This window comes from Equus quagga, chromosome 16 (assembly GCF_021613505.1).
Source record: "Equus quagga isolate Etosha38 chromosome 16, UCLA_HA_Equagga_1.0, whole genome shotgun sequence".
NCBI lineage: Eukaryota > Metazoa > Chordata > Mammalia > Perissodactyla > Equidae > Equus > Equus quagga.
The window spans coordinates 20,304,819-20,318,961 of NC_060282.1; the positions used below are offsets into that span (position 1 = coordinate 20,304,819).

Genomic DNA, 14,143 nt, shown 5'->3' on the forward strand with positions numbered 1-14,143 from the left:
ACAAAGCTACAGTAACCAATCAGTATAAGGACAGACATACAGATTAATAAAAACAGAATTGAGAGTCCAGAAATATACTCTCACACTTACAGTCAAATGGTTTCCAACAAAAATGCCAAGACGATTCGATGGAGAAAGAATAATCTTTTCAACAAATGGTCTTGGAACAACTGAATATCCATATGCAAAAGAATGAAGTTGGCCCCTTACCCCTCTACCTCACAGTATATACAAAAATTGATCCAAAATGGATCATAGATGTAAATGTAAGAGCTAAGACTTTAAAACTCTTACAAGAAAACAAAGGCATAAATCTTCATGACCTTGGATTAGACAATGGTTTGTTAAATATGAGACCCAAAACACAATCAACAAAAGAAAAAAATAGAAAATTGGATTTCATCAAAATTATGAACACTTGTGCTTCAAAGTACACCATCAAGATAACGAAAAGTCAACCCCCTAGGGACTTTGGGTGCTAATGATATGTCAATGCAGGTTCATCACCTGTAAGAAATGTACCATTCTGGTGTGGGACGTTGATAATGGGGGAGGTTATAGGTGTGTGGGGACATGGGCTATATGGAAACTCTGTACTTTCCACTCAATTTTGCTGTGTACCTAAAACTTAAAAAATAAAGTTAACTATTTTTTTTTTTAAATTATCCATATGACAAGGCTGCTGTGAGGATTAAAGGTGAGACACTGCACAGAGAGTGATTACTTAGATCATTACCTGATGTATTCTAATTGCTTAATAAATGTTACCAATTTTTTTAAAAAGTCAACTCATAGAATAGGGGAAAGTTTTGTAAATCATCTATCTTATAAGGGATTTGTATCTATAATATACATATATAACTTCTACAACTCACAATAAAAAGACAACTCAATTAATAACTGGATAAAGGATCTGGTGATAGACATTCCTCCAAAGATAAATATGAATGGGCAATAAGCACATGGGAAGATGCTCAATATCATTAGCTAACAGGGTTGTGTAATTGAACACAAAGAGATAGTACTTCACATGCCTTGGATGGGTATAATCAAAAATACAGACAATAACAAGTGTTGATGAGGATACAGAGAAACCAGAACTCTCACAGATGGCTGGTGGGAATATAAATGGTACAGCCACTTTAGAAAATAGTTTGGTAATCCCTCAAAAAGTTAAACATATAGTTAACACATGACCCAGCAATTTCACTCCTAGGTTTATATCCAAAATAATCTTAAACATATGTTCACACAAAAACATATACACAAATATTCATAGCAGCATTATTTATAATAGCTGAAAAGTGTCAAGAGCTCAAACGTCCATCAACTGATGTGAGAATAAATAAAACGTGGTATATCCAAATGACGGAATATTATTCAGCAATAAAAAGGGATGAAGTACTGGTACACACTACAACACTGATGAGCCTTGAGAACAGTATGCTGTACGTGAAAGAAGCCAGTCATTAAAGTCTTCATATTGTATGATTACACTTGGATAAAACGTCCAGAACAGGCAAATCTATACAGAGAGAAACAGATTAAGGGCTGCCTAAGGGCTGGGGGAGAGGAGCAGGTGATGGGAACGGGAAGTTACTGCTAATGGGTATGGAGTTGCTTTGGGGGAGATGAAAATGTCCTAAAATTGACTGTGGTGGTGGCTGCACAATCCATCCTGCAAATAGACTAAAAACCATACAATTTTATACTTTAAATGGCTGAATTGTATGGTATATAAATTATATCTCAATAAAGCTGAGTTTCCACAATTTAAAATTATCTTAGGAATGTAAGGTTCTGCTCACAAAAACAGTTCTTAGCATTTGTGATATATATGTACATAATATAGATGTATACATGTTGGGTATATATATATGTGGTGTGTGTGTGTATATATATATATGCTAAGAAAACACCCTACTGTAATTTCATTACAACAGTCTACTTCCCCAATATGAACATACTGTGAGTTAACCCTATTCCCCAAAACAACCATGAAGTTCAAAAGAGAATTTTTGCTGTTAGTTTGCAATGGAGACGTTAATCCTGCTCAAAAATATTAGTCTTAACAAAAAGAATTTAAATAAAAGTTATTAGAAAGGAAAAACATTTGTTGTTACCAGTTGCATTTGAAACTCAGGTGGGCCAAGAGTCACAGTGACCTTAATTCATTGGCCAATTTAGCACTTTGGCAATTCAAGTTCTGTGTGTGTCCTCAACCCATGAGGTCCTCTCCACACTGACTTTAAATGCCATCCCCATTATTAGCACTTCAATCACTAAGGCCTGGAATTACAACCACCTTATTGTCCTCTAAAGAAAAATATTCATTTTAAAGAACTCCCCTAACCATAAGGACTATGCAGTCCTTTAAAAACCTTGTTCCAGATGTGGCAGGTGTTAATTGAAGACTTATTAAATAACTTTTACATAAATACCACAGAGAATAACAGATTTACAATTAGCATAGTTATTCAATTCTCATAGTTCTTAAAGAAATAAGGGAAAATGATTACAACAGAAAATTTCTCTCTGTTTTCACCTGTTATTTTTATACTATCAACTTATAAGAGATTGATTGGCTTACATGCCCCCTCTCCACCAGAAACAAACATCTATTTTGGATCTACTCTACAGGTAAAATGGGAGAAGCAGAAACTACAAGCACCCTTTAGTTGTACCAAATTTTACAAATAACATATAAATGATAATGAAGAGACTTATCATTATTAGTTTCATTAGCAAACAAAATTCTAGTACAGTAAAAATCAAGTCATATTTTATATCAATAAGCTTCTCAGTGGTTCTTAAAACCCTGTAACAACCATGACCCCCTTTTTTAAACAGTTCAACAATACAAAAACAAAAGCATGTTAATGCAAAGGGGAAATAATATTCCACATGATACAATGAAAAATATCCCAGCATGATTAGGGGAACAGGATATTCCAGGTAAGTGAATATTCTGACTTATTGACAAGCACTCTATATATTCCTTAAGAAATGACAAAATAATATAGCCAATTATTTTGATAATCATGTTAAAAATGCTAAAAACAAAATAGAATCCAGTCTCCAACGCAGTCCTTTTAGAAGACTACACATTTTCCAACAACGATAATCACTGTTCAAACAATTCTAGACTCAAATTTTGAAATGGTCCTTAGGGTCAGCTGGGGAATCACAAGAAAAATAAAATCAATCTCATTGCTTTATATTCATAAAGCATTTCCAAAAAATGTATTGTCTAGCTTGATCCCCCATCTTATTCATCAGAACAAGCTTTGAACAATTTAGCGGAAAACTCAGCTGCCACTAAGACTGTACCAGAAAATGCCCTGGTTCAATTCTAGAAAGAATCTAAAATTGTTTCAGAAATGACACCTCTACACAGTTGAACATGTGTATGAAGCCTTCTACTGTGAAGATTCCAAAAGTGCAGGATTTATAAGTTCCACCATAACTATGTCAAACAAATAATATTAGGATCATAAACTGTACACATTTCCTTGTTAGAACATAAGTAAAACACACAATTTGAAAGCTACAATGACTAGAGAAGCTACTCAGAAGATATTTCAAGATCTTACTCCTTATCACGAACAACAACGATCTCTTTATTGTTCCACAGACATACAAAGTATTTAAGATGGGACAGAATGACAAAAAGCTACTGCAGTGTTTACAAAGTGTTTACATTCATTACCAACTGTGATTCAAACAAGTTTTTGAGATACACTAGGCAAGTATTATCATCCTGGTTTTCTAGCCAAGGAATTCAAGGCCTCAAATAGTGCTTCTTAATCCTTCTTCTGCCTCAAAGCATCTGAAGGACTCTGGTCAGTACCAGTGGCTCTCGAGCTCAGGGTGAAGGGAGCACACCTAGGGCAGAGGGTCTCTCCCGGATGCACATTTGAAACACTTGGTGCTTTTACAAACTACTGATGCCCCAGTTTCCTCCCCACAGGTTTGGATTTAATTGTTCTCAGGTCGGGCCCAGCTTGACTGACTTCCTTTCTTTCCTTTTTTTAACTGTCAAGGGGATTCTAATGTGAGCTGGTGTGAAGAATCACTGAACTAGGGGGAGAAACAAAATTCTGCATTTAGGTCCAAGGGCCATCAGCTGATTCTTACAAAAGAAGTTTTAATGAGATATAACTTACGTAACTATCTACATGTGTATGAAACCGCAGGCCCTGCAGGACCAGTTCAACTGACCCTATTTTATCAATAGAGTAATTAAGAGTTGTCTTTCAGGAACTGAGACCCCTCGTCCAGTTCAGGCTGGTTGAGACCTCCAACCCATCAACTGGGCCTGCACAAATGCTTGATAAGTGACCTTTTGGACATCACGGAGCTCAAAACTCTACCCTCGGATCATGGTAACGCTGCCCTCTTGTGAACATGCGTCCTATGAAGAGCCCTGAAGCTTGACTACGCTTGTGCAGATCGTCAATTACCTCACTTCTCCCTACCTCCAGTCATCTATCTCCACACTTCAGATCGACCCACCCTCCATCCCATAAATTGGGCCCCAAATCCTGAATCAGGGAGACAGATCTGACGGCACATGCCCCCTGTCTCCTTGCAGACCAATCTCAAAAAATAAAGCTACATATCTTTTCCCAAAAGCTGATGCCATAATAATTGGTTTTTTATGTGCATTTGGCAAGAGAACCCCAATTTTGTGCAGTAACGTGTACCAACATATATCAAAGTCTAAGTTTGATTACTTTAAGGAAACTATACAATTGTGCATCCATCACTATAATCCAGTTTTGGAAAATTTCCATTATCTCTTTGCAGTCAATCTCCCCTCCTACTCATGCCTCGGGCAACCATTAATCTGCTTTCTGGTCCTTTTGCCTTTTATAGAAATTTCGTATCAATAAAACCATGTAAATAAATAGTCTTTTAAGCCTGACTTTATCAGCTTAGCATATTTAGATACACCCAAAATTTTCATGCCTTTTTACTGTGGAGGAGTATTACAGTGTATGGACAAACAGTTTATTCACCAGTTGATGGATATTCACATAGTTTCCAATTCTCAGCTATTATGAATACTGCTTTGATAAACAGTTGTCTGCGAGAGTTTGTGTGAACATACATTCTCATTTCTCCTGGATAAATACGTAGGAATGGAAATACTGAGTTGTAAAGTTAAGTGTAAGTTGAACTGACAAACTGTTTTCCATTGTATCTGTCCCATTTCACAGCCCATCAACAATGTGTGAGATCCGGGGCTGGCCCAGTGGCGTAACAGTTAAGTTCGCACGCTCCACTTTGGCAGCCCAGGGTTCACTGGTTCAGATCCCGGGCACAGACCTTGGCACCACTTATCAAGCTATGCTGCAGCAGGTGTCCCACATATAAAGTAGAGGAAAATGGGCACAGGTGTTAGCTCAGGGTCAATCTTCCTCAGCAAAAAGAAGAGGAGTGGTGGCGGATGTTAGCTCAGGGCTAATCTTCCTCAAAAATAAAGAAAAAAATGTGCGAAATTTGCAGTTTCTCCACATCCTCAACAGCATTTGATAGTCACTGTTTTAAATAACAGCCATTCTAGTGAGTGTATTACAGAACTGCATTGTGGTTTTAATTTGCCTTTCCCAAAAGACCAATGCTGTTGAGCATCTTTCATCTGTTTTATTAGTTATTTATGTATCTTGAGTGAAATGTCTATTCAAGTCTCTTACCCACTTATTGAGTTGTCTCCTTATTGCTGGGTTGTAAGAATTTTTTGTATATCTGTCAGATATATGATTGGAACTATTTTCTCTTAGTCAGGAGCCTATAAAAAATTTTTCTTATAGTGTTTTTCAAAAAGTGGACATTTTTAATTTTAGTGAATTTGTTTTTTTTTTTAATTTTCAGATTGTCCTTTTGGTGTATGTTTTCTTACAGAGTTTTTGTAGTTTTAGTGCTTACATATAAGCATATGATCCATTTTGAGTTAATTTTTATATAAAAGTTTAAAAAACAGGGGCCGGCCCCGTAGCCGAGTGGTTAAGTTCTCGCACTCCACTGCAGGCGGCCCAATGTTTTGTCAGTTCAAATCCTGGGTGAGGACATGGCACCGCTCATTGAGCCACGTTGAGGCGGCATCCCACATGCCACTACTGAAAGGACCCACAACGAAGAATATACAACTATGTACCGGAGAGCTTTGGGGAGAAAAAGAAAAAAATAAAATCTTTAAAAGTTCAAAAAACATAATTTTTACATACGGATATAAAACTCTTCCAGAACTGTGTTAAAGAGACTATCCTCTTCCCATTGGTATCTTTGTCTCTATTCTGTTTCACTGACAAATGTGTATTCTTAGTCCTATAACATACGCTCTTAATTACTGTGGTTTTATAGTTAAGTTGTGAATCAGGTAGTGTAAGTTCTCAAAAGTTCTTCCATTTAAAAATTGTTTTGGCTGTCCTGGGTCCTTTGCAATTTCATATAAATTCAGTATCAGCTTGTCAATTTCTATGAAAAGTCTTCCTGAAATTTTGTTAGAGATCAGATTGAATCTATAGGTCAATTTAGAGAGAAGAGCCATCTTTTTTTTTTTTTTGAGGAAGATTAGCCCTGAACTAACTGCTGCCAATCCTCCTCTTTTTGCTGAGGAAGACTGGCCCTGAACTACAATCCGTGCCCATCTTCCTCTGCTTTATATGTGGGACACCTACCACAGCATGGCTTTTGCCAAGTGGTGCCATGTCCACGCCCGGGATCTGAATCGGTGAATCCCCGGCTGCCAAGAAGCAGAATGTGTGAACTTAACAGCTGTGCCACTGGGCCAGCCCCAAAAGCCATCTTAATAATACTGAGTTTTCCAATCTATGAACATGGTGTATCTCTCCATTTACTTATATCTTCTTTAATGACACTCAGTAATGTTTTGCACTTCTTTTGTTAGATATAGTCCTCAGTATTTTATTCATTGATCTCTAGTCTAATTTCCTTCCTTCTACTCAACTTGAATTTATTCTTCTAGCTTCTTGAGGTTCATGTTTAGACTATCAATTTTAGATCTTTCTTCCATTCTAAGATAAACATTTAAGATCTTCTTAGTACTGCTGTAGGGTCTTTCCATAAATTTGATGCTTTGTTTTTGTTTCATTCAGTTAAAACTACTTTGCAATGTCTCCTTTGATTTATTCTTCGACCTATGGGTTATTTAGAAGTCTGACACTTAATTATATTTAAAGTACTTCTTGGATTTCTTTCTGTTGTTGATTTCTAATTGAATTCCACTGTAATTGGAGAACATACTGTGTACTATTCCTATCCTTTTAAATTTATTGAGCCTCACCGAATGGCCTAACATGGTCTATTGTGAAGAATGTTCCACACGTGCTTGAAGAGAACGAGTATGTTGAGAGATGTGCTCAATACAAGTCAGTACAGTAAAAGTGGTTGAGTGTTCACCATCAAATTCCTAGCACCCCAAATAACGCCCTGAACACAGCAGGCACACAATAAACATTTGCTGACTGAAAGAATACTTTGTCTCTGCCACTGAAATCTGTTTCAAAATCTTTATCAGAGTCCTTTACCTTTTCTCAAGATGGAAATTATTTATAGATCAGTTATGCTGCATCATTTTAACCTTATTAGTTCCAGCTCACTATTTCAAAACACTTTTATTAAACTGATTTGAGTATGAAGAAGGCAGATCATGCTTCATCAAGTCAAAACATTTCATCAGTCCTTATTAGTCTAGTCCTTTTAAAAATACTATTATTAGAAGAATTATCTGGCAACAAAAAAATAAGACAGATTTTTTTTTTTCCAAGAGTACCTTTAAAATCTTTCCTTTCAAAAGAATTACAATTAAAAAAAAAATGAGGCAACAGTAGAACTCTGGATCGTAAAATTATCATGGATGCCTGTAGACAGATGCATCCAGACTTGAGTAAAAATTCTGATTTAACCCTGTGACATCATTAGAGAAGTTCCTTGATTTCTCTGTACCTTAGCTTTTTCATTTGTAACTTAAGGTTAGGCAATGATCAACATCCAATTTTTTGATAATCTCATAAAACTTCTCTGTGACCATATAGTGAGGCAGGCACTTTTCATTATACAACTGGCTTTCGAATACAAGTTTTAAATATAGAAGCCTTTCTTCAGAAATGTAATAGAGTTTAGTTAATTGCATTCATTCATATAGTTCTTTTGTGTTTTTCCCAGTATCAAAATACTTTCTGGGTATTTCACTGAAAGTCAGTTTTAAAAATCATTCTCTTGCTACTCTTAATTTAAGCATACTTCAAATGGGGTATTGTTCTTCTATTTTAGGTCAAACTAAATGAAATTGCCGATATTTAACAATTTTTGATATACAAATACAGCAATACCATATGGTTCAAACTAACACGTGTAGTATTTTATTTCATCAAGGGATAATATTCTAAATCTAAGGAACTGATAAAAACTGGGGCATGAATTTTGGTTCAAACTGCATGGACAGTCTTTTTTCACTTTCCCAGAGAGCAGTTATTACTATCTGGAACTTGTTATTTAACAAATATTTTTGAGTACTTATTAGATGCCAGGCACTGTTTCAGGCATTGAGAATAAACCAGTGAATAAAAGTAAAAAATTTCATCTTGTCTCTTCTCACTTCTAGTGAGAAACAGATATACATTGGTATACTAGATAGTGATAAGTACTAATAAACCTGGGAAGATGGATACTAGATAGTGATAAGTACTAATAAACCTGGGAAGATGGATATAACGTCATGAGAAGTGTCTATTCACAATTTAGGTGGGATGGCAAATTAGGTCCTGAGTGAGAACAAGACTTGGGAGTAAAAGCTCCCCCTCAAATCGAGAGACACAGCTATATGGCTATCTGGAGGAGAACCAAACCTGTTAGCTCCACTGTCACGGAAGTTCCCCAAGGAGGACTTTGTTCCGTTTACTGCTGGTCCAGCATGTAGAACAGTGCCTAGTATATTGTAGGTGCCCAACAAAAACTCTGTTGAAAAACTGAATATTTAATGCATATACAAACAAATATGTATAAATGCTTACCTACACACACCCTGAGGTGTTGTTTTTACCAGAAATGGTAGCATAATCACCTTTGCACACCTTGCTTTTTTCACATAACATCTCTTGGGGATTGCTTTCAGTTGCTTGTTACCGAATAGAATATCATAATAAGACTTAGAGTTACTTCTCAATATCTATTTTCTATGTTATGGTATAAATTCCAGGAGAGGAGGAGCCAAGTCTGTCTTGCTCATCACTACTACACAGTAGCTACTCAACCTTCAAAAACATGAATGAAAAGTATGACTGACTGACTGACTAACAAGATCATAACGGAATAAAATCAGGGAATAGTGTTAGGAACCAGTACAAAGTTAGTTTGGAGGACAGGGGCACGCAGGGCAACAGCAGAGAACAGCTGGGCATGATTCAGTCGGTTATAGGGAACAGAGTTTTGATTTAGGAGGCTGATCTGATAGTTGATATCTTACCTGGCATAGCGAGAGAGGCGAGTGGTAGTGGCGTTATGAATGGGATATGAAGTCTTCCTATGTAAGAGCTATTAGCCCCTCCACCATGTGAGGAAACAAGGAGAAGCCTGCAACCCGCAAGGGAGCCCTCATCTGACTCTTCTGGCATCCTGATCTTGGACTTCCCAGACTCCAGAACTGACACATTTAGAAACGTTGGTTATATTACCGAGGCTTTGACTGGAATGTCATATTTGAGAAAAACATACAGGCTCAGATATGATGACAGCTTTTGAGGAATAAGACTTTCTGGAATAAAGCTACTTGGAAATATTGGTCTGGTACCTTGTTTACAGGGATTCCAGCAATCCTACCTGGAATCACTGAGAACTGAACCTGCCTTCTTCCTGAAGCCTTGCAAACTGAAGCCGGAAGACTAGACACAGATGTAAGAGAGACTCACGTCTGCTGCTGTGTAAGCCACACAGAAGGATACCTAAACACCCGATGACATCATCAGAGACACTTGAAACTGCAAAAAATCCTTTGACTCTGACAGCTAAGAATCTTTTTGACTGGCTGCTGCCTGGGCTCAGAAAGTGGTTTATGATTTGCTCCCACCATTAACCTTATTTTCTTTTTTGTCTCTCTAGAAATACTTCTTATTAAATAACTGGTTACTTGCTCACACGCACACACACACACACACACACACACACACACACACAGAAAAAAAAAAAGAGCTATTAAAACTTTTACACTGGGGCCGGCTCCATGGCCGAGTGGTTAAGTTTGCGCGCTCCGCTGCGGCGGCCCAGGGTTCGGATCCTGGGCGCGGACATGGCACCGCTCGTCAGGCCACGTTGAAGTGGCGTCCCACATCCCACAACTAGAAGAACCTGCAACTAAGATATACAACTAGGTACAGGGTGGGGGGTTTGGGGAGATAAAGCAGAAAAAAAAAAAAAAAAAGAAGATTGGCAACAGTTGTTAGCCAAGGTGCCAATCTTTAAAAAAAAAAAAAAAAAAAACTTTTACACTAACTAAAACTTGGCTACTCTTTTTTACAAAAGTTCTGCCAACAGGACAAATAAAGAATTGCCACTACAGAAAGGGTTACGGGTAGAAGAGAACTTAATAATCAACTGTCCAACTTGATTGTTTCTACTTCTAAGATAAAAAAAAAAATACTGTAAAGTGTCAGTTTAATCAGCTCTTAATGATACTGCCTAATCAGTAATCAACAATCTGGCTTCGAAGATTGTCATGTGATATGTGTCTTATTATTATTCAGAAGTTACCAACATTAATCCTCAAATTTCAAGAGGTGATAATTTAAAAAAATCTAATCAAGCCACACAGTGAAGTATTTTCTTAAAGTTGCAATGAAAATCACGAAAAAAAAAAACCCACCCAAGTTAAGAGTAAATTCTAAATCAAAAAATTACTTTGGAAAAAGTTAGAAGAGGAAAAATAAATAATGGGCTGTCCAGAATATACTCAGGTTTAGTTAGAAAATGTTAATATTCAATTCATATTCACAAGTCTTAAACATAGGTCATGTTGAGAAATGGATAAATAATATCCCATGATTTCATGTAGTATAAGTGCAACTGACTCTATTGCCACCCAGCAAATCTATTTCTGATTTTGTTTTAGCATTTGCCAAAATCACCAGGTAGACACTTATCCCCTGTGAGATGAAAAGGGTTAAAGTTGCGCTTCCTCATGTACCAGTACAGTGCAATAAGCTATATTAACAATGTCTCTTCCTCCAGGAAGCCCTCCTGACTCTTAAGGCTGTTAGGTCATACACTCTGGAAGTATCCTCCACTTCATCTTCACACTGTCAGCTTAACAGATTAGATTTATAATGATTTTTCAAATTGCCTTCCTCACTTGACTATAAATTTCACAAAGAAAAGGACCATGCATCTACTTCCTCAAATGGAAGGAGCCAGTTTGATTCCCCTTTATTTCTGACACCTTGCACCAATACTCTCTATCTTTTCATTCTGATTTTGATGTTAAGGATTATAACCCTCCAGGGTCTTCCAACCATTTACCATTTATTAAATCTCATTTCCTGACTTTTCCTCCACTTTTATCTTAAATTCAGGTATTTCTAAAGACCTTCTCCTTAGCTCTCTTCTCTAGTCATACTGTCTACATGGTTTCTCCAACTACTCCTAAACCTTCAACTATTACCTGTATACAGCCACGGCTGTATTTACTTCGGTGGCTTTCCGGTATTTACATCCTTGTATTGTCACCTCCCTCTTGAATTTGGGTCATTCTTGTGAGTAGCTTTAAACAACAGAATACAGTAGAAGTGACACTGGGCCAGTTTTGAGACTAAGCCTTAAAAGGTCCTGGCAGCTTAAACTTTTGTACGTCTTGGAGTCATGAGCCACCGTGTAAAAATTCCAGCTGACCTGCTACAGAGATCATATAAAGAAACCGTGTGGCAAGGAGAAGCCTCTGAGACTAGTGGAGAGAGACAGACAGCTGTCCCTGCATCCCTGCAGAGCCCAACCTCCCAAGAGTCCACCAGCTCAATGCAGCGACATCAGTGACCACAGGGGAGACTGGCAGAGAACCACCCAGCTGAACCCAGCTCAAATTGCAGAACTATGAGCAAATAAAGTGCCACTTTAAAGCCACTTAGTTTTAGGGTGGTTTGTTACAAAATAAACAAAACAGCTGGTAAAATCTAAATCTAAACCTCCAGCCCTGACCACTCTCTAGAGAGAACAGATCTAAATTTCAAACGCTAGATTTAAATTTCCACGGACATATCACCTGCTTTTTGAATTCAACATTTGCTAAAATAGATTTCAGTCTCTCATCTATTTCCTGTATAGTACTGTGTAAACTGCTAATTTTAAAATTGTTTCCTTCAGAATTCTACTGCTCTGGAGTATTTCTAGAGATTTCTTCTAGAACGATCCGGGTAGATATGTTTCAGATCCAATTCTTAGTCCCATCATATCATAGGTCACAGAACCTAACTATAAGCTCAAAAATAATTAAACAAATAATTGCCCAATTGAAAAAAAAAAAAGTATGAAATAGCACACTTTGGCTATGTAACTTTGGGCAGGTAATTTTAACATTTTGAGCTACAATTACCTCATGAAATGAGTTTGGATTTATTTTTTTATGTTATATGTGGGATGCCTGCCACAGCATGGCTTGACAAGCGGTGTGTATGTCCGCACCCAGGATTTGAACTGGCAAACCCCAGGCCACCGAAGCGGAACGTGCAAACTTCACTGCTGCGGCACTAGGCCAGCCCCAAGAGTTTGGATCTAAATAATCTGATTTTTTTTTTTCCCTGAGGAAGATTCGCCCAGAGCTAACATCTGTTGCCAATCTTCCTCTTTTTGTATGTGAGCTGCCACCATAGAATGGCCACCCACAGATGAGTGGTATAGGTCCATGCCCAGGGACCGAACCTGGGCTGCCAACAAGCAGCACACTGAACTTAAACACTAGGCCACTGGGGCAGGATCTAAATAATCTGATTTTATAACAGAAATTAGGATTTCATTTCTATAACAACATCCTGAATGTAACAGATTATAAGGGAGGCAATACATTGCAGGGGGTAAGAGCACAGCACCTGGGTTCACAACCTTAGGAAGTTACAGAGCTATTAACTGGCAGGGCCAGGATTTGAACCAAGATTCTGCCAGTTAATAGCACCGTAAATTCTGCAAGCCCCAACTTCTTCATCTATTCAATGGGTATAAAAATATGATTATAGGGTTATCATAAAAATTAAATGAATCAGTATTTCTAAAGTACTTAGAACACTTGCATAGCATACAATGAAGCTGCTAAATAAGTTCCATTAATTTCTTTAGAAAATTATAATCATAAGTTTGTTTTTTTAATGTACCATATAATAAATTAACCACTTTATTTTCACAAATTTTATTCCTCAAATGTCTCTAAGAAACCCATGCTCAATATAATTAGCTATCTAATTAACCAAAAGTTCTGCCTTTAGGTCACTGATACTTTTTGAATAAATAAGATTGTATATACTTTATGTGATAGTAGGTTGTTAGAGATGATAAAAAAATGTTAAAATGATGTGGGTCCTTTTTAATAAGTAATAATAAATATTATTTTCTCATAAAGAAATGTTGTCCCCATTTCAAATTTGATAAATACATTATCTACGTCGCACCATTAAAACAACTTAAACATTTACTACTTACCGCTGATCATCTTAGGCTTTTTAGCTATATATTCCTTCCATTTTCTTGAACTGAGTTGGTTGGGAGGTGGAATAAGTATGTTACTAATGGTACATGGCAATACAAAAAGAGCACCAACCTGGATAAAACAACACATTTTTAGTGACTGCACACTGGGATTAATCCTTAAATAGTGTCATCTGGCAATTTTCCACTCATTTCATGTATATCACATGTATTTAGTAATGCTCTCTCCCAACAACTCCACTATAAAAAAAAAAAAAAAAAAAAAGGCCCACCTCTGCTAACAAAAAAAAAAGCACCAAAAAACAGACAAAAACAGAGAAAGGGATTCAAAACTACAGGCATCCCTTTTCCACTGAGTTATATATCTCTGAAAACCTTGTTATTCACGATATCTGCTTCAAGTTCAGGTTGTCGGTATAATTTCTTTGTATATCTGCAA

The 14,143-nt window shown here is 37.0% G+C and overlaps 1 protein-coding gene across 2 annotated transcripts in view; it reads right to left on the reverse strand.

The window, feature by feature from the left end:
* Positions 1-14,143, reverse strand: part of MTBP (MDM2 binding protein) — an 85,164-nt gene that overhangs the window by 49,280 nt on the left and 21,741 nt on the right. For both annotated transcript variants that reach the window (XM_046641539.1, XM_046641540.1), the window contains exon 11: positions 13,699-13,816. In XM_046641539.1, coding sequence (XP_046497495.1) covers positions 13,699-13,816 — 118 coding nt within the window. The remainder of the gene's footprint in view (positions 1-13,698; positions 13,817-14,143) is intronic.